The sequence below is a fragment of the Malaclemys terrapin genome, chromosome 25, assembly GCF_027887155.1.
Source record: "Malaclemys terrapin pileata isolate rMalTer1 chromosome 25, rMalTer1.hap1, whole genome shotgun sequence".
Lineage (NCBI taxonomy): Eukaryota > Metazoa > Chordata > Testudines > Emydidae > Malaclemys > Malaclemys terrapin.
The window spans coordinates 8,450,982-8,478,476 of NC_071529.1; the positions used below are offsets into that span (position 1 = coordinate 8,450,982).

Sequence of the window (27,495 nt, forward strand, 5' to 3'; positions counted from 1 at the left end):
AATACTTACATTTTTATTTGTTTTGGCAACAAAACTAGAGTAACAAACTTTATTCGGGTTCAAGTACAGTTTATAAACACAAAAAGGACTTGTTGCCAGCACCACTGCTCTCGGTGACCACCAGTACAGGACTGGATTCTCAGTGCTTCATTGAGAAGGAAGATCTATGATGCTTAGAAAGGATGAACAAAAGGCCTTAAAATGCAGTCTAGAGAACCGGACCACCACAGTGAAGGGAGAAGCTGCCACAGCAGCAGAGGCTCCGCCCATGGCAGGGCACAGAGTTGCACAGAAAGCAGCACACAGAGAGCGAGCTCCCAACTTACCTTTCCCCCTCCCATGGTAGGTTCTCAGAAACAGAAGCTGGCCAGCACGTTTCATGTAGTGACATTAGCCTTGCTGCAGGAGGAGACCAGCCAGACAAATGGCATGTGTTGTAAAATATAGTATGGTGCCGTTTCAAAGACATTCAAAACTACATCTTACTTTTAAAAAATGCAGCTGGTGGCTGAGGTGGCTACATGAAGGGGCAGGAGCAGCTGGTTAGTCCCAGAAGCTCTTCTGACCTGCACGTCAGGGCATTCAGCACCACATGGCAAGAGTTTAAAAACAAACAACAACAAAGATCTACCCGTCTCCTTGAAGAGACGAATGCAGCCGTGCAGAGGAATCTCCAAGCCTCCGAGCATGGCTGGAATAGAAGGGGACACCTTTTTCCAGTGCTGTCTGGTCTTCCATTTTCCTCTCAATTAAAGCAGCAGGCTACATCTGTTATTGCCAAAAGAGTGACCCCGTGAGAAGAATGCCACAGTGATAACCTGGACATTCTCTTCTAGACCGCCAAGTCTAAGAAGAGTTGCATTCCTTCTCCCCTCTCCCACATTTGTCTCAAAGGCACCCTTGTAAAGGAACAAAACAAAGGGTCTATCTAAAGCTAGGCTAAAGACACACAGAACCCTCTGAACTTTAGAGAGTCAGTAACATGGGGAAAACGACGTGTATGGAGACCAACAAATTGGGACTGACTCAACTCTGGCGAGCAAAACGAATACAGCCTATACCTGGTGCTTAATAGCAAGAGCTGGGAGGCTCCTGGCACCAAGCAGGAAACATTCAGCATTTCCTACAAACAGATCCTTTTTTCCAGCTAGTTTCTGTCCAAGGGTGATTCCAGGCTCTACTCAAGTAAACAGGTGAAGTTCCTTACCATAGTCATGTAAACTCTTCTGCATGTAACATTCATCGTGGCTTCATTTGAGAGGGGTCAATAAATTACTATGTCCAGAAAGCTCCTTCAAGGGCTTGGAACTGTATTATTTGCCACGTTGCTCTAGAATTCCCAGTCATCCACCTCTAGCTGTTCCAGACTGGATACCAGTCCAAAAATGCCACTGGGATCCTGTGGCCGCGTACCTTCGAAGTTGGTGATTGGTGTGACAGGGCGCAATAGTTCAGGAAGTGCTTCGGACGCACGACGTTTGATCTGGAGGCAGAGGGAGAGTTAGTTTTGGTTTGAGCTGTTCTCAGAGGCAAAGGTTTTACGGCATTAGTACCATTCGCACCACATGTATGACATCACAATATGGACTGGACTAATAGCAGCAGCACAGCATACTGGCTGGTCAGGGACGTCAGTCCGTCTAACCCAACCTTCTGTTGCCCGAGTTAGGAGCGCTGCAGGGTTTGGCACTGTGCCCTCTAAACTTGGTGATAAACCTCCTCAATCTTTTTCTAGGGACATCTCTCTGCCAATTCAGAAACAGTGCTGATGGCACTCCGCCACTAGGAGAGGCCGGCAGAGTTTGGGGGAGGGCAAGATCTTTGGCACTGCTGCCAGAATACCCCCTCCTCCACTGAGCCCAGGACTTAATGAAATCCAAAAAACAAATTAGGAAAGGGGGGGGGGGGGAAGAGAAGGGAAATTCAATGAGATTTGAGTTCGGATTATAACCAGAGAAAAAAGCTAAGACGATTTTGTACAACTAATAGGCTGTCCCCAAACATACCCATGCAAGCCAAGCTCTTTGAAACTTGGTCCTTCCTGGCTATAGGCGTTTAGCAAGAACCCCGGCTAAATGGTGCTTTCAGTGCTGAGCTATCCAGAGGGGAGGAGTCAACAGCAACGTCTTCTCACCCCCATCCTCAGAACTCTGCTCCCCACAGCTGAGGAAACGGCCCAAGAAGGGGTTACCACGGGAAGGCCACAGCCCTCTACCAGAAGATTAAATGAACCACTTTACCTGCTTGAAAAAGGAATGATTCAGCAGGGTGCTTGCACTTGGCCTGTACAAAAGAGAATTAGAAGGGAACGAATCACCATACAAGAGTTGAATGTGATTAGCGTAAATGACACTGATCTTCTAACAGCTCTCCTCTGGGTCTTTACAAGCTCTTTACAAACACTCACCCACTGTGAGATATAGGGCAAGATGATTCTTATTTTACTGAGTGGGGAAACTGAGGCACAGACAGGGGATGAGACTTAACCAAGGTCACATAGCAAACGAGTGGCGAAGGTTGGAACAGAATCCTGGTCTCCTAACTCAGGGCTGTACCTTGCCCGTTTATACGCCGTAGCAACTTTTATCCTCTAGGCATCCCCAGGGGGGTTGACAACGGAAGGAGTTAAGTACCTTTGCCATCAGAATCTGCTTCACAAGAGGCAAAGTTGTTGGCCAGAATGACCAGGTTATCCCTAAAGATTTCTCAAAGGGCCATGGGATCTGTAGCTCCTTCCGTAAGGCTTGGTCCACACTGGAGCGGGGGATCGATCTAGGAAACGCAACTTCAGTTATGAGAATAGCGTAGCTGAAGTAGACGTTTCTTAGATCGAACTAAGTTTACTTACTGGGGTCCACGCGGCACAGGCAAGCTCCCCTGTCGACAGCGCTTCCTCCTCTCTGCGAGCAGGAGTTCCGCAGTCGACGGGGGAGCGCTTCTGGGATCGATTTATCGCGTCCAGATGAGACGCGATAAATCGATCCCAGAAGATCGATCTCTACCCGCCGAATCAGGCGGGTAGTGTGGACCTAGCCTAAGACAGCAGCATGATTGAAGACAGAGCAATCAATTAACTGAGAAGCCGTGTGATGCAGTTATCACAGGACAATCGCTGCCCTGTATACTCCTCTCCCCTGGACAGCGAAAGAAGCTGTACCCGAGGACACAGCAAAAACTTCTGCAAGCCCAAATTATGAATAGTCTATTCTAGTTACAGAGAAGTTTACCACAGAGTAAGATGACAACCCGGCCCTGGCTAACTAGAAAAGGAAATGCTGTTCTTGCTCCGTTCTCAGCTTTTATTCATTGAAGTCTCAAGCGGAGCTCTCCTGGTTGGATAATGAAACGGTTTCTGGGACAACGTGGTCTAGTGGGAATACGAGTCGCCAATCCTGAGTTAGTTTCCCCAATATGCCACAGACTCAATGTGCAGCATTGGGCAAGACATTTAACCTCTGCCTCAGTTTCTCCATCTGTAAAATGAGGGAAACACCTCCCAAGAAGGTTGTGAGGCTTAATAACTGAAATTCTTTGGGTTCTCTGATGCAAGGTCCTATCAAAGTGCTACATATTCTAACCGCTTTCAGGCTATATATTTATAGGTATTCCGGACAGTGCTTTTGCAGTACATATGGGGCACCTCTTCACACAGCCATGCTTTTAATCAGAGATCACTGAACGAAACGCCAATACTGAGACCCAACTCAAAAGCCATGGTGAAAGATCAGGATTAAAACAGTTTTTAAACCACAGAGTCCATAATTACAGTAGCCAAGCCCCGAATGGTGTTTAGAGCAGATCTGTAACCAAGCATTCCCATTCTGGCTGTACCTCAAGTCGGAGTTACGCTGAAGGCACTGCTCTACGAAGTGATGGAAGTGGGGTGAGAAAGTCCGATGGTAAGGGTGCAGTGTTGACTCCCCATTGGCGGCCCTCACGTTGCTAACTGCCATCCCTTCACCAATCCCGGAGTTAGCACACGAGCGGGATGTTTTCATGGTCAGCTCCTCGGCAGGGATCGTGGTGGTGTCTAGCAGGCATGGAACAGTTCCGTTCAGCTTCTCCAACAGCATCTGAAATGGAATTGGATGAAAGGATGTCACATGCATGATACAGACTAGATACATTTAAGAGAGCAGGCCAGGGTGTATCTGAAGTTTAAATACTCTGCCACAATCTTCAATTGTGTCCTGCAAGTGGGTCCAGGGTCTGCATGTGTTGTATTTTCATTCAGCACTGCTCTTACTGCAGGACTTAGACACTAGTGTCCTGAGTTGCTGTTCTAACAGATTGTATTACATGAACTTTATGGGCCAAATTCCCTTCTCACACAGGGCCCATTCGTGCACATTCCAGAGCGCTCTCAACCTATCAGAAATTCACAGTATCAAGCCTGCTGCGTGGTTCCATGAAGTCAGAGCAGTTATACACGTTACAGTGCAGCATTCAGCCCCTTGCAGCGGTCATACTTGATGGCAAGTCTGTAGGTCTCCTAATCCAAGAGGCAGGCAAAGTTCTTAATTCTTTGTTATAACCTGGACTGATGCCACATTCCTGAAGGGCGGAGGTGGTTGTAGGGAGGAGATCAGGACACCTCTGCTTTCATATTAGATTCCCCTGGTTTGGGATAGTTGCTCTCCTGGAGCTCCTGTTGGATCCTGGTTCCCTCAGCAGCATTTAGTCCCCTTCATTCTTGCACCAAGGTTTCATGAAGTGGCTCAATGTGAAAGTTGATTTGGGTTAAAAAGCAGAAAGGGGAGAGTAGATCAGGAGAAAGCAGCACGTCCAGGGCCCGTTTACATAACAAACCTCCAATAACCCTACACTTATCTAGGAATGCACAGGACAATGCTTTCTGTTTGGGAGTGATGTTATGATCTGGACTGGACACCAGAGCTCAGGAAGCGTGAACGCTCCAACTTGGCACAGGTGACATGTAACAACCCATCTACCACTGCTCTCAGTAATCAAGTTCTGTACCTGGACTTTTCTAGCAGTAGGATGGTACATTTCTAATCTGTCTTTCAAGGTGTGCCCCAGAACCCTACTAATGTTAAAATGTTTCCCAGGGAGAAAACAGAGGGGGACACCAAGCTGCTCTGGTCAATCTGCAAATGAGGACTGACTTATTTTGAACTGAATAGACCTGCTCCTGCTTCCACTGTAACCGATAAGATTTGATAGAGACCTCAATGGGAGCAGGCTCTTGACTGGTATTGGAGGAGACACTGTAACGGTCTTCAATTCTCTGTCTACTGCACTGTTTGTAATACACCTCTACCCCGATAGAACGCGACCCGATAGAACACGAATTCGGCTATAACGCGGTAAAGCAGCGCTCCGGGGTGGGGTGGGGCTGTGCACTCCAGTGGATTAAAGCAAGTTCGATATAACGCGGTTTCACCTAGAACACGGTAAGATTTTTTTGGCTCCCGAGGACAGCGTTGTATCGAGGTAGAGGTGCATTCGATTCTCAGGTTTTATAGAAATCCACACAACATGTGGAGAGAGGAATCCCTTTGAGTTATGGATTTGATTAAGATTAAAGGAATGGCTCCGGGAAAGAAAGGCAGCCCCAAGAGGAAAAAAAGGGAAGGTTTTATTACACATTAAAAAACTCCAAAAAGGTGTCAAGTCAATCAATAATAATCTTACAACCGAGGCCTTCAGAAGAAACTCCATATTTTGGAACATTTAAAAGAAAACTGGAGACAGAACACTAGAAAATTTACTGTAGGGAACAATTCTGCGCTGACGAGGAGATAACCTAATAGATCTTTTCCAATGCTAATTTCTACGTATGCCTTTATGTACCTCTGAGATGCAGACTCTGGTAGAGTGGAAGTCAGCAGTAGTTTAACAGGTAAGAAAGGAAAGAAGAGAGGCGAGGGTTATTACCCTTACTTTTGTGCAGAGTGCCATTAGAGATCTTTCACGACCTCAAGAGCTCAGAATCTGTCACATCTCATTACAAACACAGCTGCTGCCAGTAACTTGGTTCTTTGCATTTAGGTATTATTGACAGATACAGAATTCAATTTCCTAACTGCACGGCATGCCGTTATCAGGTTGGGATGGAAGGAGAGCCCACGCAGCTTGTAATCCCTACCTGAGTAGCAGGCATGTCCTTGAATGGGACGTGGCCATTTGCCAGTTCACAGGCTGTTATCCCCACACTGTATATGTCGGATTTTGCATCATAACCCTGGAGATTCTAGAACCAAAGAGTGGGATGGAGAGAATTAGCTATAAAGTCAGTGAAGTGTTATGCTTATCCATGTGGGAATCTGATCAGGTACCTGAAGGGGAAGGACAAAAACAACAATTAAACCAAAGTACCCCGGTTCCCACAACAGAGTATTTGTAGATGTTTCACACTACAAAGCAACAAGGTTTGAGGTTGCTTGTTTTTAAAAGAAAATGTAGCTCTGTGTGTGCTGGTGATCAGTTTTTTTGGAAGGAGACAGAAGGACGACTGCCCAGCGGTTAGAGCGCTAGTCTGCGACTTGGGAGATCCAGGTTTAGTTCCCTGCTCTTCCACTGACTTCCTGCGTGAGCTTGGGCAAGTTACTTAATCTTTCAGTGCTTTAGCTCCCCATCTGTAAAATGGGGATAATAGCACTGCCCTACCTCACAAGGAGTTTGCAAAGACAATTAGACTGTGAGGTGCTTCAGCACTTGGTAACGGGGGCCACATAAATACCCAAGATACATTCTTTTAGATACAGAAAGAGAATGACCATTTCATGTAAACCGTAACTCAGAAACTAGAATTTGGGGCGTGCTCCATCCAGTTCCCCTCCATTTCACACAACTACGCAGACTCCCCTCTGGAGCTTAGCCCCCGTACAGGCGCAAAACTCCATAACCAACGCTCTAGTCCCGGCCCTTCTGAAGGCTTATTTTGCCCCCATTGATCACCTGCTTCCCCCTCAGGCCGGGCTGATTACACTGCTGCTGTTTTTAAAGGAAAAAAGAGCCAAGAAAGAATGAAAACTCATCAGGAGGAAAGGTGACGCTGAAAGTCTCTTCGGGTTTAACTTTTGGGAGCAATGCACAGCACAGCGGCGCTAAACAGTGAGCAGCCAGAAACCCAGAGAGCCATGGGAACAGACTGACAACACAAGGGAATGCGTATAACAAGACCAGAGACAAGCATTATTACACTCATGAACATGCTACGGTGACAGCATGAGGGCTGTTAGCAAGGGCTAAGGGACAGACCTGGCATTCAAGATTCCACCCAGTTTAAAGGAGTCTGTTTTAGCAGCTCTCCTGCCACCCCAGGTGCCTATCTGTGGGAGAGTAAACGGTCTTTTTCCCAGTTGCCATGGAGAGACCACTGAATACGATGTCCTATGGCTGGGGTTCTCAACCTCTTTCTTTCTGAGCCCCCCCGCCAACATGCTATAAAAACTCCACGGCCCACCTGTGCCACAACTGGCTTTCTGCATATAAAATCCAGAGCCGGCGTTAGGGGGTGGCAAGCAAGGTAACTGCCTGGGGCCCCACGCCACAGGGGCCCCAAAGCTAAGTTCGGCTTCAGCCTCGGGTGGCGGGACTCAGGACCCCAGACTTCAGCCCTACGGGGCGGGGGTTTGGCTTTCTTCCCTAGGCCACAGCGAGTCTAACACTAGCCCTGCTTGGCAGACCCCCTGAAACCTGCTCAAGGCCCCCCCAGGGGGCCCCGGAGCCCTGGTTGAGAACCACTGCCCTATGGAATGAAAAGATGCCTCTGTGGGCAACTCAGAAGGCTCACGTTCAGTGTCATGGGGGCAGTACGGCTAACGGGCTGCGCTTGCCACCAGGATATGAAATGCCAAGTTGACATGAATGGGGGTCTGGAATGGGGGTCCAGAGCAGTATGACCCACTCAGGACAACAGGCAAGTTTTGTCATTAAAATGCCAAAGGCCCAATTCTCCTGCTTGCAGAATCAGAGTAGCTCCCATTGAAACCCATGGTGGGGGAGAATCAGACTCCAAGAAGGTCCGTGCTGCCTTTTCCAAGAACCATGATACAAGTTTTGTTACACAATCAGATGCTCTCCCCAGGCCACAAAATTAGCCTGAAAATAGTTCCTTGCTTCTTGGCAAGAAATCCCAGCAACAGTGAAGGACATGGGGGGTCTCTGTCCACTAGTGAGAAAGTCAACATTGACAAAGAAGAGGAGAGTGAGCCATGAAATGACAGTAGTTCTATACAATACCTGCTGCAAGACTTCAGGACTGAGCCATGGTAGGACCTTGATGCTATACTTGGGGAAGTCGTGGACAACTCTGAGCCGCTGCCCGTGGTTGATCATGCTTAGGTTACTGCGCAGGCCTGAGAGGTACACCTTCCCATCCACAGAGATCAGGATGTGGCTGGCTTTCACACTCCTTAAAGCAAAGGGGACCAGAAATAGGAAGTCAACACATGGTCAAGGATCATCTACCTTAGAAGGATGTTAAATTCCTTACCAGCATCCATGTGAGAAGGTTATTCTATAGGGATTTAAGGAAGGCATATTCTGAAGCCTAGGCACATTGAACATCCAGTGAAAATATGTGACAGAGTGAGTACCAATAGCCTAGAATAATCAGGTTTTCAAACCTAAGTCCAAGTATGTGTGGCAGCCATGTTAGTGTTTATCAGGAAAAACATAAATCTGATTAAGGGTCTGGAGGCACTGATTTAAGAGGAGAGATTAAAAGAGATAAATATCTGCTGCTTGGCAAGGTGATATTTGCATAAGCATAAATAAAGCCTCATCTCTTAAAAAAAAAAAATGCAACTTTGTACCATTAATCTAAAAAAGCTAGGAGAGAGAACTAAAAGTGAAAGTACCTGGAAAGTAGGAAACCGTAATTTATTGGCCATTCCACTGGATGAAGGAATAGGCGATCACCTCCCTAACGTGACACTGGGACAGTAGAGTGAACAATGATGGAAGGATGGGAATAATGCAATCTGCTCATTCCCTTAGAGGTTTTGCTTGGATATTGTGTGAGGTCATTACAACCACCATAAAATACAGATGGACCCGCTTCACTGAAGCCTCAACACAGAGGCGTAAACTACATCAGAAAGACCCCTCTGCACGCTAAGGATAGAGAAGAATATTCACCCAAGGGACGGCAGATGGTTGCCTATCCACTGGAGGGGGCAGCTTTAATTCCTATCTGGGGCTCCATGGAAGTTAGTATATCCCTTGAGTATGCCCTCTTCCCAGCTAGCCTTCCAACTTCCCTGGTAAAAAGGAAGATGCAGCTGTTTTCTGCTGTCACAACCTCCCTCCTCTCATCTTTCCACCTTGGGGACCCCGTGGAAGGGTTTACTTCAGCAAAAGCGTCATCTAGCCCCAAGTTACCAGTACACTTTGCCTCAGGAACACTCGGCGGTTTGCTTTTTTAAAGTACTATTTCTGTGGTAATGAGAAGTCCAGGACAGGACAATGGACATGTACAATAAAGCTCTCTACAGCAGCAGCAAGACAAGCTCCCCTGCACTGGCAAGCTAGATGCAAACCATATTCTTATTCCAAATCCCTTGAGATACCTAGTCCCATCTGGATGAATATTGTTTGTAAGCATTTCCTACAGAAAGTGATACAGAGAGCAATTTCCTTTTTACCTATGTACATAGCCCATATGGTGAATGTAGTCAAGAGCCTTCAGAACGCCCTGGAGGATATAAGCAATAGCTAGTTCACTCATTCCATCCATGAAATGGGTACAGATTAAATCCTTTGCAGAACCTAAAGAGATGAAGAAACATTTTTTGACGGAGCAGGAAAAACAGAGGACACTCACCTAAATAAAGATGATTTCACAGATGCTAAAGCAGCCTGGTTAGATAGCAAACATATTCTCCTCTCCACCTACCATAAGCCATGAAGGAGGTCGCTACCCAGAGCTCATTGTCAGCTATGAAGGTCGCTTTATACGGCACAATGTTGGGGTGGTTGAAGAGTTTGGACACATGAAGCTCACCCTAAAAGCAAAAGGATATTTTGAATCAGTACAAAATAAATAAATACAAAACTCCAGATATGATACAGAGGAAGGTTAAACTGGACGAAAAGTAGCACTTTGATTGTCTGCCAACAGACTGACTTGAATCTACTCTTCACCTGAGAAGCTCTCGTCTCTCCTTTTGCAGATAAAGAGGGAAGATATAACAGCTAAAATAATCTCTCACCAGAGTAAGATTTTCCCGGGACGAGGTCTGTGCATAGGCAATAGTTGCTTAGCACTGAATCCAGGAGCTCCCAAGTTAGTGCAACATGTCTGGCAATCCCAACTTCCAGCATAAAGGAATAGTCATGTGGGAAATTTTACATTAATTCAAAGAACACACATACTAAATCCCCACCCCAAATATCTGTTCTGACAATCTCTGCGCAAGGGCTACTTGGTGTTTATATCATGATGTGTCAACATTAATACCTATTTGAATGAATTTACTGGAGAAGGATAAACAAATTATGGCATCAGAGCGCCTGTATTTGGAACTTGATACAATATTTCCTTGCACTAATCTTCTTTTGAAACGGAGGAGCACATAGGATGCGATTACAGCAGTTTGGTACGGAAAGATCATTGGGTTCTTCCTCTTCAAGTGCAACGTATAATCCTTTAGAAGAGAACGGATTAGATACAAGTCTTGATTTTAACCGGAAGAACAATCCCCTTAGAACAGTGGTTCTCAGCCAGGGGTACGCAGAGGTCTTCCGGGGGGGGTACATCAACTCATCTAGATTTGCGCCTAGTTTTACAACAGGCGACATAAAAAGCACTAGCAAATCAGTACAAACTAAAATTTTATACAGACACCGATTTGTTTATACTGCTCGATATAGCATACTATTTATCTATTCATTCCAACTGATTTATAATTATGTGGTAAAAATGAGAAGGTAAGCAATTTTTCAGTAACAGTGCACTGTGACACTTTTGTATTTTTATGTCTGATTTTGTAAGCAAGTTGTTTTTAAGTGAGGTGAAACTTGGGGCTACGCAAGACAAATCAGACTCCTGAAAGAGGTAGAGTAGTCTGGAAAGGTTGAGAGCCACTGCCTTAGAATAATACTCTGCTTTCAGAGCAACTTCCACCTTGGCCCTCAAAGTACTTTACAAACATGAATCACCTCACAACATGCTTGTGAGATGGGCAAAGATCCGCATTTCACAATTCAAAAACCAGGCACAGAGAAGTGACTTGCTCATAACCAGAGAGCAGCTGAGCTGATTCCAGAGAACCCAGAACACTAGAAACTCAGTCCAGTGCACTAATCCCTAGACCAGGGGTAGGCAACCGATGGCACGCGTGCCGAAGGTGGCCCACGAGCTGATTTTCAGTGGCACTCACACTGCCCAGGTCCTGGCCACCGGTGCTGGGGCTCTGTGTTTTATTTTAATTTTAAATGAAGCTTCTTAAATATTTTAAAAACCTTATTTACTTTACATACAACAATAGTTTAGTTATAAGTCTATAATATATAGGAAGAGACCTTGTAAAAAGGTTAAAATGTATTACTGGCACGCGAATCTTTACATTAGAGTGAATAAATGAAGACTCGGCACATCACTTCTGAAAGGTTGCCGACCCCTGTTCTAGACACTCCACCATCAGCTTCAAAATAATTTTAGATGTATCCGCCAATTAACATTTACAAAACTATAACTCAGTCTGAAGGAGTATCTACTGCCAGCACCTTACAATGGTTTTTTAATTTGATAATTTCTTCATTAGGATAATTGGTCTTTGTGGGCCAGTATTGCAACTACTGTGTCAAAGTTCAGAGGGGTGAGGTTCTTACCCACGAAAGCTTATGCTCCCAATACTTCTGTTAGTCTTAAAAGTGCCACAGGACCCTCTGTTGCTTTGTGTTAAAGTTGTACAGCATCCTAGATACTTAGCAATGGACACCTTAGAAAACATTAAACAACCTGCAGCTGAGATCCTAGGAGTCATGTTCTTTCAATATACATGAAAGATGCTGTGCCCCATTCTAAAGATTGTAGCATCACCTGCAAGAATGTCACCATCTCATTGGTGCAGGCTTCCAGGTTAATCCTTCTGACTGTGACATACTCTCCTGATGGTTTATACCTGGCCAGGTTCACCGTCATCAGCTCCTCAAAGCCGTGGCCTGAAAAAAGAGTGAGATTAACCCCATAAACGCAAATACAATTGACTGTGTGTTGTGGGAGAGCTTCCACCAACACTTCCTCCTTAGCAATTACCCTCATCCCGTCTCTCACTTTAACTGTTTTCGATGGTCTTGTCTAATATAAAAATGTGCTTGTTCTACATCACCTTCCAATTTAGAGCACTCTGCATACAAAACCCATTACTTAAAACCCTGCTGGGAGGTACCTCAGTAATATTCCTATTTTACAGATTTGGAAACTGAGGCACAGAGAGATGAAGTGACCTGCCAAGAGCCATACAGGGAAAGCCAGGCAAAGCCAGGTATGAGACTCAAGAGTCCCAGCTGATACCCTTTTGCTTCAACCTCAAAAACCACACCTCCTCTCATCTAGTATTTATCTTTTACTTTGATTGTAAGAGCTTCAGGACAAGAAACCCATCTTAATTTACATGGTTATATAATGATTTTACTACTACTAAAACAAAACAAGAAAGAAAGGACATTTTACATTTCTGAAAACCACCACACAAGAAAAATTCAGTACCTTACAAAGGAAGACTTCACGAAGAATGAGAATTAGGTGTTTTTCTGGGAACATTACCTATTATGGTGAGCAACTCATAACAGCTGCTGTCTGGTAAAAAGCTGCTCATGGTGTCCCTTTTAGGGGAAGATGCTAGCGACTCGGAGCTCGCATCATTGGTCTAGAAGAGCAAGATAAAAATCAGAAACGGATATTAATTACATCTAGTAGAGAGATCATCTGTTCCACATTATATTTTTGCACATGCTCATAGTATCAGGACATATTTGAGTATAAAAGCTAGCAGTGTCTGCTGTAAATATCTTTAACACAAACTGAAACCCAGAAGATACCTCCTTCCAGAAAAGCCAGACAGCTGCTTTCTATGACATGTAACCAAACAAGGTAATTTAACCATCTACTATAAACCAGAAGGTCTTTTTAAAAAAAAGATTTTAACAAAGACAATTACTGTTCCACATGACAGCATTATTCCACCCCTTTGCAATAGCCAGGTTTCTCCCACTCTTTACAGACTTCTGCATCATCTGTTTGCTTGTTCAGGGGTGATAAACTGAAGGCCTTTCTATGGTGGGGGGTTTTTTACACTCTGGCAAGAAGCTTTTCCTGGCTGAGGTTGCTACTGTTAATCCATGCATGCTCTCTCTGTGGCGAAGGCTGACAAAGTTGAACTTGTTTTGCTGCAGGAAGAAGGGATGAACCAACTAAGAAAAGCCCAAGATGCATAAATCAGACACACATGGAAAGAAGTCCCAAACGGGAGCAAAAGTTTAGCTGCAACAAAGAGCTGGTACAAATGAACACGGGAGCAGCAGTCCCACGTCTGCCAGCTTGCATCTTTTCACTACAACTAAGAGAGCTCCCTGCTGTATCTACATGCACAAGCTGAAAAGACAAATGTTCTTCTCTGTTCATGCTAAGTCATGCTTACAACTGATTAAAAACAAGCTGTGCAATTCAACACACAGGCATTACAGTCCAAGTTGCATTACAGGAGCCTGTCTCAAAAACAGACAAATGATTTGATATGTGCAAAAAGAGGCCACAATCTCTGGCAGCATTAGAAGCACGGTTGCATTCTAATTCTCCTCGGTGGGGGGGTTTCAGAGGAGCAAGAAAAGTCTATACATAGTGTTCAGGCATGTTCCATTATTGCAGTGTATTTTGTCCTTCAGTTACGCTTATAGTTAGATGAGTGACACAAGGAGGCTCCAGATTTTTCTCTCTGCAACAAACCAAATCTGTTCATTTTATGTCAAGTTTGAATTAGGTGAATTTTTCCTAAACTGCCAGAAACACTAACTCCACCTGGGAGCTGGAAACCCAGGTGTGTCCTTTCTGCCTCAGATCACCAGCCATAAATATTCTACAATCAGACTTTCCTGACAATTTTGCTATTGATGCATGCAGCAGGGGAAAAAAAAAACAACACAACTCACTCTCCTGTAGCTGCAGTGGAAGTGGAAACACACACTTTTTTCTGTCACTGAAAGAAGGAGGTATAATGCAATGACAAAAAGCCATTAAGTAACAAGAGGCTATTGTAACCATACCCACACTATGGCTTGGTCTACACTACAAAGTTCTGCTGGCATAATTATGTCAGCTAGGAGCGTGAAAAAAATCTCACACCCTAGTCAATACCGCTATGCCGGCAAAACCCCTGGTGTAGATGCAATTACACTGGCAGAAGGGTACTTTTGGTCAGCATAGCTAATGTCCTTTGGGGAAATGGTGCAGCTATGCTGGCAGAACTCCTTTGGCTGGTATATGCTGCATCTCCATTAGGGGGCTTTTGCCAGCATACTGTAGCTATTCCGGCAAAAAGCTCCATAATGTAGACCAGGGCCGGCTCCAGGCACCAGCTTAACAAGCAGGTGCTTGGGGCGGCCAAGGGAGAGGGGCGGCGGCACCTGCGGCAATCCTCTAGGAGCGAAAGACCTGCCGCTGAACTGCCGCTGCCGATCGCGACTTTTTTTTTTTTTTTTTTTGCTTGGGGCGGCAGAAATGCTGGAGCCGGCCCTGATGTAGACAAGGCCTGTTTCTCCAACTGGGGTCTGCGGACCCCTTGGGATCTGCAAGGGTACTCCAGGGATCTGCGGGCCCTGCTGATCAACTCCTCCCCTCCCTCCCAGCACCTCCTGCACACCGGGAACAGCTGTTCCCTGGCGTGCAGGAAGCGCTGGGAGGGAGGGGGAGGAGCAGGGATGGGGCGTGCTCAGGGAAGGGGGCAGAAAGAGGCAGGGAAGAGAAGGAGCAGGGGTGGAGCGGGGACGAGAAGGAGTGGTGTGGGGGCAGGGCCTGGGGCTGAGGGGGAGACTTGGGGGTCCGCAAAATTTTTAAAATAAAAATGGGGGTCCTTGGGTTGCTAAAGTTTGAGAACTGCTGCTAAAATATATTCTGAACACTTTAGTTCTAACTTATTTAAAACAAAAAAACTTACTCCATCTCCTAATGATTGTTTTTAAAGCATTCTTGATTCAAATATTAAATACTTGCTTCTTTAAGCAACAGCTGATAAGGACACTACCAAGAAGTAAAGGGGTCCTAGAAGCATCCTGAATCCACTGGTTCTAAAGACAAAAGGAAGGTTTTTTCCAGCACCCTAACATTAACAGCTGACACCACTTATGCATTAGAAAACAGAGTTCTCTTTAAAATGTTATGCATGAATTTGGCAAATGATTTTAATGTTATGAAACTGGCTACATAAGCTTCCCAATTCCATCAACATACCTTAGTTCTAACCTGCAGTGCCCTCTGTTATTCCAGTCCTGGCCCCACTTCCCACAGCTCTACAAGGCCACCTCAGCGGTTTGAGCATTGGCCTGCTAAACCCAGGGTTGCGAGTTCAATCCTTGAGGGGCCATTTAGGGATCTGGGTCAAAAATCTGTCTGGAGATTGGTCCTGCTTTGAGCAGGGGGTTGGACTAGATGACCTCCTGAGGTCCCTTCCAACCCTGATATTCTATGATTACTGAGTGCAGCATTCTTTAATATTTCAGTCCTAGGCTCTGTTAATGCACCTCCATCCTGAGCCCCAGCTCCACCACCTATTCCAGTTCTGGAGAGTCCCGCGCACAATGCTATTAAACCTGCAGTGCTCGTGTTCCAATGATGGGGCTCTTCTAAGCAGACAGCTAGAACCTCTGGCAAACTGACTGAAGCTTTGGCAATATGGATAAGCGTCCACTAGGAATCAGGTTTAGACCAAACTTCACTTGTGGCTTTAACCCAGTTTTAGACTCGGGTCTTAAGAAGTCTTAAGAAAATCCGATTTGGCATAAAACTTGGCTGGGACAAACTAGAGACTAACAGCTTCTGAAACAATTATGCTGGCTAGCAAGGCAGAATCCCTAGAAAGTTGCAAGCAACAACACAGCTTTTGGCAAACTTCAACATTCTTTCTTTGATGATTATGTCAGTTACATGAACATATGATCCCAATTTTTCTACCGCAATTAAAGTACTGGGAGCCAAGGAAACCAGCAGTTTACTCTTAAGCAGGAAGAGACAGTTTAGCAAAGGGTAAAAGTTTGCCAGAAGTCTCCACAGGCATTGACGAGAAATGAAAAAGAACACATCTACTATGTACTCACTCATCTGTGTTTTGGCCACATGGCGATTCAATACATTTATATGTAAATGCACTCTTATTAGAGAAATGCTAAGGGCTCCAATTCTAATTTTAGGAACGTGGGTGAATAGGCTATATCGTATAAAACTTGCTGCAATGCATTCACAAGATCTAGGCTGATTGTACAGGTTATATACCCTGTGTGAGATCAGACACTGGGCCACTAGGTCTATATGAGATTATACTTCCAGCTGCTGAAACTAACTGTCAAGAGGGGAAGCTACAGAACAGGCAATTTCACACCTGCCATTCTAACAGGAAAAAAAAATTGGGACTAAAACGTTTCAAAGGTTAAAGTCGTGTTTAAATCAAACCAGAACCAAACAGATTTGACTCTTCAAATGAGAGTAAAGAGATCAGTGGTGGAAGTTTACTTGAAATCAGGAATCAGATGAAGAAAAAAAAAAAGATAGAGATGATAGTACGGTATTCAAGCTCGGCTCATAATTCCAAAATGGCTGGTTGTTTCTGCTAAAATGATTAACAGTGAAAAGTAGACAATATTAACAATGGCATTATTGGATATCAGAGTCAACGCTCTACTTGAGGGGAAGGGGAGAGTATAAACCTCAGAGAGCTATTGTTTTAGTCAACCTACATACTCAAGACAACATTGTATCAAAGGTCTGGAAGCTTAGTTTAAACTAAAAAAAAGCTTAAATACCGAAGAAACTAATGGGACCACCAGAAAAATGCAGGCACCACCAAATACTAGCTCGATCCATCACTTGCTTGGAACTCAAAACCTCACATCAATGAACAGGTCAAGAGTGACTGTCACTAACAGAAACTGGGGAATCTGAGTTGTTCAAATTATCTGCACATTTTTAAATGTAAGCTAACTAGAGTTCTCAAAATACGAATTATTATTAGGGGCATTTAGCCCTTAGATCATTTTAACCTTGAAAAATTAAAAGGCTATTCTTAAAATCTCTTATCCTCAGTATCTAGGGCAATCAGTGCTGAATTAATGCATCAAAATGATGGAAGATTTGCCCTATGTCAGGAATTGTAGAATCACAAAAGTTGGAGATGGGAAAGATCCATCAGGTCAATAAGTCCACTATCCTTGGCCACTGAAAGTTTGTTTCCTACCATAAATTAGCCCCAGTTCAGATAAAGCATCCAGTTTTCTATAAGCTTTCTACTAATGGAACTGGGAGTCAATACTCCTGGGTTCTAATCCAAGCTCTGTAATACAGATATAGTGTATCTCCCTTTTCCCATCTGTAAAATGGGGATAATGCCTACCCCAATGAGGGAGAGGACAAGGTTTAATTTTTGTAATAACCTCAGTGAAAGGCACTATATTATTTCAGCTCATGCAACTGAAGCACAAAGAGGTAAACGCTAATCTTTGGTTCAGCCATGATTGGAATCTGGAATCCCAACAGCTCCAAATCTTTTGCTCTGGCCACTATGTCACACAAACTATCATTTGGCTGTGAATCGAAGGCTGCTACCCATTCTTATTTCTAGATTTCCATTAACTATTCCTACCAATTCTGACTTTCACAGTTAATGCCCCGTTCGTTACATTTTCCATCATCTCCACTCACCCCTGTCAATGGCAGGACTGAAAGGAAAGAAACAGAGGCAGATGGAGGCCTGTGAAGCAGAAAGGTACCACCAAGGAGATGAAAATTATTCTGCAGCAATGACAGCTGCTCTGAAACTGTGCATTACGTAGGTGGTTTGCTTTAATACAATGCACTCCAAATTTAGCAGAAGCCAACAAAACAGATGCAAAAAAAATTAAATAAATCTAATACGTTATTTTTTAACTATGGTGCAGGCTGTTTCAACCAAAATAGAATGTATCATCTGCTCCCCTTTAGAAATAATTCAGTACATTAGAGACCTTGATTCACCTCTCTGCAGATAAACATTAAGTTTGAAAACTCTACAACTAATCACAGTATGCAGAAGGGGCTCTACTCAAAAGTTAAACACTGTATGAGATTGAAGAAAAAAAAAAAAAAAGTTAAACTGAAATGTTATTTATGAAATATTGCAAAAAAGCTCCCCGAGAGTTTCACACAGGATAACTTTTGGTGTGCAGTTAAAAATCATGAAAGCTGTAAAATGAAGAAACGTGTGATTAGCTGCATGAAGTATCAGAGGGGTAGCCGTGTTAGTCTGAATCTGTAAAAAGCAACAGAGGGTCCTGTGGCACCTTTAAGACTAACAGAAGTATTGGGAGCATAAGCTTTCGTGGGTAAGAACCTCACTTCTTCAGATGCACTTCTTGCAAGATGCACTTCTTACCCACGAAAGCTTATGCTCCCAATACTTCTGTTAGTCTTAAAGGTGCCACAGGACCCTCTGTTGCTTTTTGCATGAAGTATGACATTCATTAAGGGCTAGCATTTCAGGCCTTTTAGAAATTATTTGCATTTGCCAAATCAAACGCTGGTGGATTAGATTTTGGATTCAATGCTGGGTGGAAGATAGAAGGTTTTGTTTTGTTTTTTTACTTCCCAAGTTTCTCTTGCTCACTTTTGACTCAAACTAAAAACAATTCCTTTCCCTGATTAAGTAACTATTGCCTTGTTTCTACAACCATCTAGGGGAATAAGATTTGTTGTAAATGAAAGAAAGTCAGCATCAATACTGCAAAGATGTCTAAAAGCCCAGGATAGCCTCTCATTTAGGCTACGTCTACACTGCACACCACTGGTGCTTTAATCAGGACCATGAATAGGACATGGATTACAGGTAAAGATTCAGACTGTCCTGTTTTGGACTACACTATGTATTTTTAGATGGGAATTCCATAGCTCTCTAGGGAATCAGTCCTCAAGCAGAAAAGATTTCTCTAAGCAGGTAGCAGCACCTGTTGAAGGCTCAAGACTGTTACTGTGGGCTCTGAAGGGAGCTATGCCAATGGGTTTTCAGCAGGTGAAGTCCCATTTGAAACTGAAGGTTATCTAATTCTCAGTTTGATGCTGGAGTCTCTTTTTGCAGATGTGGCATAGGGAAGAGAAAGGAAAAAACTGGGCACTGGTTTTGAATGCTCAACCTGAGACAATTTGGGCCCTGTTTTCAGAACCACTTTTGAAAATGTGAGCCTAAGGAATTAAATCTCAGATTTACAGCTGAAACGTCACATGCAACAGCTTCAAAACCACACACCAAAATCTCCTTTCCAGGGTGAAACTTGTTTTCACACATGTAAAGCTAAATATACAGATGATGAAGTATAAAAATAAGGTAGAAAGAAAATCAAACTTCCACAAGGAATAATCTCCATGCAATGGACCACAGCACCACAGCCTGCAAAAAATCACTTACTTTTCTCCGAGAGTCACCCGGAGGCTGCTCTGGAGTAAAGAAATTAATTGTTCACCATGTTTTCTTCAACAAACAAATACCCATTCAAAACATAGTTTGACTATATTTATGAAAATAAATAAAGTATATGCCCTCAAAGCATAGTTTAGGTACTAGACAGGTATAAGGATATATTCCCAGGCAAAATCTTTAACTTACAATTAACATCACAACAGTAAGTAACAGACATTAGAAAACATATCAAAAAACCTAATTCTAAAAGTAGGAAGTTACACAGTTTCAATTAGTCTTACTGTTCATACATTTACCAAGACAAACATAGGTTTGGGAGATTTGTTTTGTTTTTAGATTGTAAACTTAAACCCATTGTTTAAAAAGAAATAGTTTAATACATCTGATGGATTTAAATATTTGGGATAAACTATTTTGGAAGTTTAATGAGGAATGCAACCAGTGTAGAAAGTAGCAGTTAAATTCTACATAATTCCAAGTTTCCCGAGGTAACAAAAATCCACATTTCGACAAGGACACTTATAACAAGGTTTCTGTTTAGCTAGGGGCTTAGATAAAATGGTCCAAATTCAGCCCTGGTATAAGCAAGTACAATTCACATTGAAATCAAATGAAACAGTGCTGTTAATATTGGGTTGAATTTTGGTTTAACAACTTCATTTCAGAGCAAAGTTTCTAATCAGATTTGTACATTAAAACATGACAGATATTTTTAAATGTATTTTCTTCCTAGAAGTGCAGTTAAATCAGAAGAATCACTGCAAAAAGCACCACCCACATCAGGAGCAAAGAGATACTAGCTACAGCTAGGTTTGAAATTGGTTCTGGTAGACCCATGCTTAAACATGTCTGAAAACTGGTGCAGCTAAACTGTTTTCAGCGACTGGTTGTAGGCAGGGATTAATTTTAAAAAACGGTGCTAGCCAAAACCATGCATAGCTTCTAAACGTGGTAATAGTTTGTAACCATGGTGAGAATGGATGTAGTGTAAAAAAGGTTTGATAGAAACCACATCTGAAATGGGGTTCAACATGACTACAAAGCCCAATGTGGAAGGGAAAATCTGCAGAATTTACAAGTCAAATGGAAGCTTTTGCTAACTACTAACTCCACCTGGGATCTAATCATCTAGCTAGCTTCCTTTACATCATCTGTCACAAAGATTCTGTCATCAGAATTTAGCTGACAATTTTGCTAATGATGAAAGCAGCAGATTAAAATCCAGTTTACACTGTTGTCTCTACCCTAGAAATGAAAGTGTTACTGTTTTAAAACTTGTTTTTTGCCAGTGAAGTCAGTAGGCCCGATTCAAAGATACTCAAGGAGTAGATCTATTGTAAAAGGTGGCACCATATTTACATAGTTACTTTACTGACCACAGTTACACCTAAAGGCTTCTCTTCTATTAGCTTTAATACTTTGTTGCCGAGTCTAGTTAAAATAAACATTTGGAAAATTCTCAGTTTCTGTAATTATCCTTTTCAAGTTCAAAATCTGTATTTAACAGAGAAAAAACTGGTTATTCAGGAAAGACCAGACTGCACTACAACGTTCTGAAGTTCGTACTACTACTGACTTTAAAATGAAGCTGCTGTACAAAATCTAAAGTTCTTCCTTCTAAGTCTACTTTTGTTGGCCAATTTGAAGACAGTGCTATAAACTGATTTGTTCATTCATGTAGCACATTTACTGATACCAAACTGATGGGTGCTTTCAAGTTTAAAGTAAAAGATTTTTACTGAAGCGTGGAGTACTTACCTCCAAACAGTTCAAATTCTCTCAAGCCTTCTACAATGAACTTTTCGGACACCCACCGCTAGAGAAGAAAGTCCAAAGCCAATTAGTTATTCCACAGCTCATCCATTTTTATTTTATGTCAACCAAAACAGAATCATATAGATCACTCTGACCATTCTAACACGTATCTCCTTTGCAATGAGGGAAATGAGCTAAAATTCATTCAGCAGCTGTAAATATTAATATTTAAAAAGTAACAGACATACTGATAAACTGTTATTCTTTCATGTTCTGGAAGAAACCAAGTCAAAATGTTTAAAACTCAGAGCAGCCATAAAGGCTGATAGTGACATGATCTCTATCCACTCAGTTCAACTTTTGATTCACATCAAGATAGATTAGATACTAGAAATAAACTAATATCCTGGGGGCATGGACTATGTCATTGTAAGCTTGTATAGTACTGAGTACACTGCTAACACTCAGTAAACATGAGTCATTTTACTACTCATTTATGGTAAAAATCTTGGTCAGCTTGCTGAAGCAATCAACAAGTTTACTTACATTTATGTTAATCTACCTCTGTTTGAAGCAGGCCGGTATGAGAAAGAGTCCACATTTAATTGAAAAGAAGCAGGATTTCATTGTATCAGTATTTAGCACAATGTGAATGAGGTTAAAATTTCAAAAGGGTCATTTTTACACCATTCACAGTGATCATGTCAGAGATTCTCTTCTGTCACACACACACTTTGCTGCTATCTTTTGCTGAGACTTATGAAAACACATCCTAACTTTAAGGGACACCAGGTTTCCAATCATATTTACAATACATTTCCTTACCTGCGTTACTGCTGCTTTATATTAAAAAGCCTTTTTAAAGTGGATCCGTTGCACATTTCATTCTCAACAATGTATCTTCACTACTTAGTTTACTTCCTGTTTAAGTGCTATACACAACAGTTTTTTTTATGGATTTCCAGCATTTAAAAGGAACCATTTTAAAAGAAACAAACAAACAAACAAGACTTCATTTTAAGTTTAAAAGACACGAATATATACAAAATATAAATGAAACTTAACTAAATTGACAGTGTCTTTTAAAGACATTTCCTCCATCTATTTTTCAAAGGTACCATCAACACAGTTAAGTTTCAGCATTTGTTTTTTCTGCAATTTCTGTACATTATAAAACAATAAGTAATAAAATCATTTTGTACAATACATATACAGAAAAAAGATGTATTCAACAATCAGCACTATCTAAAGAGAATGAACTCAGCAAAATGCACATTATAAGCATTTGGCAACACATCTAGCTCACAGATACATACCTTTTAAAAGTAACTCTCTTTAATAAATCAAAATAATTGTATTTAATTAAAAATCTAGTTCTCCAGCAACAAGATAGATTATGGTCCCAATCCTGCAACAAGAACTGTGTGGGCAGGGCCTTGTGGAGCTCCAAGTAAGTTAATGGGACAGGCTCCACCCCACACAAGTTGTTGCAGAATCAGGGCTTATCTCCGTGTATAGGGAAAGATTTACAAAACCAGTGCTTTTTTGGAATAACGCTAGAAGCTGTTTAACACTCACCCTAATTCGTTCTGGATTACTTACAAGAAAAGACATGGAATCCAGATTTGTAATGCTACTCCAAGTTCGTGAAATTAAAAATCTCCTGAAAATGAGAGCAAGACAATTGTTTTAAGAAGGCAAAGCAAATGAGCTGTCTCCACTCTAAGCGTTTCCAACAAATGAGTTCCTGCTCTGTTTATCTTGTTCATTCTATAAAGCATGTCTCCAGTTGCACACATCAATACCTAGGTAGCTCTATTGACTATTGAAAGATTAGAGCACAAAGGGTTTTGTATTAATTAACTTTAACAAGCTCTGCCACAGTGACAAGTTTTGCAAGGTGAATTTTCCCAAACAGGTTCAGAAATATCTGAACAAACCATTTAAAAAAAAAAAAAAAAAACTTTAGAAAAGATATTTCACAGAGGTGGATATGCAGTACAATATTTGGTAGACTACAAGTTCCACAGGGCAAGGACTCTTATCCTACATTTGTACTACAACTGTGCAAAAAAACAGATTAAAATTCTCTAGCAATTCAGACAAATAGGGAAAATCATTTTTGGTCAAACAAAACATTTAGTTTTGATTTCAAGCTTTTAAATTTTTAAAAAATAAAATTAGAGAAAGTTTATAAAAGAAGAGTAATTTTAAATAAAAAACCAAAACATTTAATTTAAAAAATGTCTAAACAAACAGTTTGAGGGATTTTTTTTTAAAAGGCTTCCCACCCACCGCCACCAAAACAAGTAAGTGAAATCCACATGAATTTGCAAAATGTTTCTATGTAACCTGCATTTTTCGCCAGTTTTGTTTAAAGATTTCATTCAGCTCTAGCTGTACAGAACCTCGCGTAATGGGGCCCCAGTGCTGTTTAGTTGTCTAGGTCCTACCGTACTATAAATGTTTAATAATTTCCCAGAGAGAATAGCAACAGAAAGGTACACAGCATGTTACACAGCTGTTAAGCAAGTGGCTGTGAATAGGAATATCTGAGTCCTAATTCTTCTGATTGAGTCCTAATTCTGCTACTGATTTGGTGCATGACCTTGGGCAACTCACTCACTTGCCCTGGTCCTCAGTTTTCCCATCAGTAAAATGGGGATAAAAACCACTTACCCACCTTTGTAAGGCACCTCAGATGAAAGATGCTGTATAAGTATAAAGTATCATTATCTTGCAGGGGATACACAAAGGAAGTTTTATAAAATAGAACTGCTGCAGTGTCTCAGTAGGATCAGTGTGGAATGTCCAGAATACAATATACATCATCCCCGCTGACAGTTACAAGAAAAAAGTCTGTCCGCTCCCCAGTGGACAAAACCACACAAACTTACTTGATCCTAACATCGACTGTTCCAAGAGGGAAAAATAATCAAGTGAAATCCTTAAACATGACATCCATCACAATCTCTTCACCACCTAGAGGATAGCTATATGCTCTCTGAAATCCAACCAACAGACAAAGAGGGCGGCCATCATAGTGGTCAATCATGATGACTGCGCCAACCAACAGCTCTCAGACACCATCTACTATAAAGAACTCAAAGAAGATCCCACACCACAATTCACACAGGAATTTAAGGATATCACCAAATCCTACCTCCAAACAACTCCAAGAGAAACTCTACAACCTCATCCCTCACAAACTTCTACATGCGCCTCAAGATACACAAACAAGGGAACCTATGCAGACCTATCATATCTGGCCATGGCACTCTGACTGAAGGAATATCAGGACTCAAAGACCATCCTCAAACCACTCACCACACAAACAGCCAGTTTCCTCCAGGACACAACCCATTTCCTGCAGAAACTCTACAACATTAACACCATACTTGCCACCATAGATGTCACCTCTCTATAAACCAACATCCCTCACCATGATGGTGACGCTTGCCTGCCTTAAATTTCTAACAAGACAATGGACAATGCTCAGAAATCCACCCCAAACACATAGCCAAACTCATCCATTTCATCCTCACCCATAACACCTTTACATTAACACTTTGGCGAAACCATGGGAACAGCTGTGAGTACTAGGATGGCTCCCCAATACGCCAAACTCTCCCTGGGCCACATTAAGGAAGAATTTCTGGAGAAAACGCACCGCAAAACTAATGATATATCTAATATACATTGATGATATTTCATCCTCTGGACAGATGGCCTAAACTCCCTCATAGATTTCTACCACCACTTCAACAACCAACACCCAACCATCAAACTCTCTCTAGAACACTCCTACGCCAGCATCGACTTTCTGAACACCATGATCAGCATCAACAATGGAAACCTACAGAAAACTAAATACAAGACACCCACAGATCACCACACTCACCTCCACAGATTCAGTTGTCATCCCAGACACACCAAGAAATGTATTATGTACAGCCAGGTGCCCAGATACCACAGAATATGCACCAAAGAGAAAATCCAGAATACATATCTTAACACGCTGGTTCTCAACCAATGGTTTGGGGCCCCCTGTGGGGCCACGAGCAAGTTTCAGAGGGTCCACTAAGCAGAGCCTGCATTAGACTTGCTGGGGCCCAGGGCAGAAAGGCGAAACCCACTGAACGGGGCTGAAGCCTGGGGCTTCGAGCCCTGCCACCCGGGGCTGAAGCCAAAGTGTGAGCAACTTAGCTTTGTAGAGCCTCCTGTGGCGTGGGGCTCTTGGAAATTGCCTATCTTGCTACCTCCTAACACTGGCCCTGGCTTTTATACGCAGAAAAACAATTGTGGCACAGGTGGGCCATGGAGTTTTTTTGGCATGTTGTGGGGGGGGGCATCAGAAAGAAAAAGGTTGAGAACCTCTGCCTTAACACACTTAAAACAGCCTTCACTAAACAAGGACACTCCACCAGAGCAGCAGACGACATCATAGAATGGACCGTCCAAATACCAGGGAGAACCTGCTTCAAACTCAGGGAAAAAACCCTCCACTGATCACATGCTCCTAGCTGTCACCTACCACCCCAGGCTAGAACTGATACAGCGTATCATCAAATAACTACAACACATACTTGATGGGGACCACATCCTGCAAGAAATCTTTCCCAAACCCCCTCTTCTGGCCTTCAAACAACCTCGCCAAGCTCACCCATCAGAAGCAAGCTCCTCGCAGACCAGAACACACCAATTCAAAACAGCACCAGACCCTGCCAGAACAACAGATGCAAAACCTTCAGACATATCTTCACTGCTTCGATGATCAACCCCGCCCCGCCAAAACACACCTTTCAAGATCCATGAGTCCTACACAGGCCTCTCACAACATGTGGTATACCTCATCCAGTGCATCAAATGCCCCAACAACGTGGGTGAAAATACACTTTGCTCTTGAATGAACTTGCACAGAAAAATGATAAAAGACAATAACACCCTATCACCCATGGGCAAACACTTTTCACATCTGAAGACGTGGGTTTTTTACCCACAAAAGCTTATGCCCAAATAAATCTGTTAGTCTTTAAGGTGCCACCGGACTCCTTGTTGTTTTTGTGGATACAGACTAACACGGCTACCTCCTGATACTTTTCACAAAGTGATGATGCAATATCGGCTCTCTCAGTCCTTATCCTTTAAGGAAACTTGCACTACACCTTCACAAGATGAGCCTGGGAACTTAAATTCATAACTCTGCTGGACACTTAACAACCCTGAACAGACCAGAAACATTGTTGTAATGGGTCAAAAAAAACCCAATCTGTAATACGCTGTGCCACCTACTAACCCTCCTTTGTCCTATAACTGCAAATATGTTAATTACCCACTTCACTGTGAAAGAGATGGGGACAAGAGGGTGGGGAGCTCCAAGTGCTGGGGGCGAGGCAAGGACCGGGGCACACAACCGGGGGGGGGGGGGGGGGGGGGGAGGAAAGGGACAAGGGGGCGGGGCAAGGACCGGGGCACACAACAGGGGGAGAAAAGGGGCGGGTATAAGGGAGAGGAAAGGGGCGGGGCAAGGACAGGGGCACACAACGGGGGGAGGGGAAGAAAAGGGACAAGGGGGCGGAGCAAGGACTGGGACACACAACGGGCGGGGGGTGGGGGACGGAGATTGGAGGAAAGGGACAAAGGGGCGGGGCAAGGACCCGGGGCACACAACAGGGAGGGAGGAAAGGGGCGGGGATAAGGGGGAGGAAAGGGGCGGGGCAAGGACCAGAGCACACGAGGGGGGGAGGGGAATAAAAGGGACAAGGGGGCGGGGCATGGACCAGAGCACACAACGGGGGGGGGAGGAAAGGGACAAGGGGGCGGGGCAAGGACAGGGGCACACAACAGGGAGGGAGGAAAGGGGCGGGGATAAGGGGGAGGAAAGGGGCGGGGCATGGACCAGAGCACACGAGGGGGGGAGGGGAATAAAAGGGACAAGGGGGCGGGGCACCCAGCGCGCGGAGGGGGCGGGGCGGGGACGAGGCGGCCGGGGGGGGCTGTAAGGCGCGCCGAGCGCCCCTGCCTCACTCACTCTCTTCTCCGGCTCCAGGCTCCGCTGCCACTTCCCCGAGCCCCCGGTTACCTGGAGAAGGGGGAGACGCTGCGTGCGTGACGG

General features: G+C 43.4%; 1 protein-coding gene across 6 annotated transcripts; it reads right to left on the minus strand.

Annotated features, from left to right (window-relative positions):
- On the minus strand, window positions 1-27,495 carry STRADA (STE20 related adaptor alpha). Of its 6 annotated transcripts, XR_008443293.1 has the most exons (14): window positions 27,412-27,495; window positions 22,959-23,043; window positions 21,384-21,441; window positions 19,614-19,642; window positions 12,740-12,842; window positions 12,014-12,135; window positions 9,866-9,974; window positions 9,615-9,738; window positions 8,209-8,380; window positions 6,110-6,214; window positions 3,832-4,073; window positions 2,241-2,283; window positions 1,208-1,483; window positions 1-768 (listed from the first exon to the last, which is right to left on the minus strand). XR_008443293.1 is itself a non-coding variant. In XM_054014367.1 (13 exons), exons 2-13 carry the CDS (start codon window positions 22,992-22,994, stop codon window positions 1,331-1,333), a joined length of 1,272 nt encoding a protein of 423 aa, XP_053870342.1. In that variant the 5' UTR covers window positions 22,995-23,043; window positions 27,412-27,495; the 3' UTR covers window positions 1-1,330. The 6 variants fall into 6 exon arrangements, 5 of the variants coding, with proteins under 5 accessions (XP_053870342.1, XP_053870341.1, XP_053870343.1 ...); XM_054014367.1 differs by having other exon boundaries at window positions 1-1,483; window positions 22,983-23,043; XM_054014366.1 differs by having other exon boundaries at window positions 1-1,483.

What these genes read in the sequence shown, in the direction of transcription:
- STRADA (XM_054014366.1), bottom strand. Translation starts at nt 22,994, where the DNA reads ATGTCTTTTCTTGTAAGTAATCCAGAACGAATTAGG. An exon ending in GACCTCCTTCATGGCTTATG is followed by an intron (nt 9,739 to 9,865) that starts GTAGGTGGAGAG and finishes TCATCTCTTTAG; the next exon opens with GTTCTGCAAAGGATTTAATC. An exon ending in CATATGGGCTATGTACATAG is followed by an intron (nt 8,381 to 9,614) that starts GTAAAAAGGAAA and finishes CTTTGCTTTAAG; the next exon opens with GAGTGTGAAAGCCAGCCACA.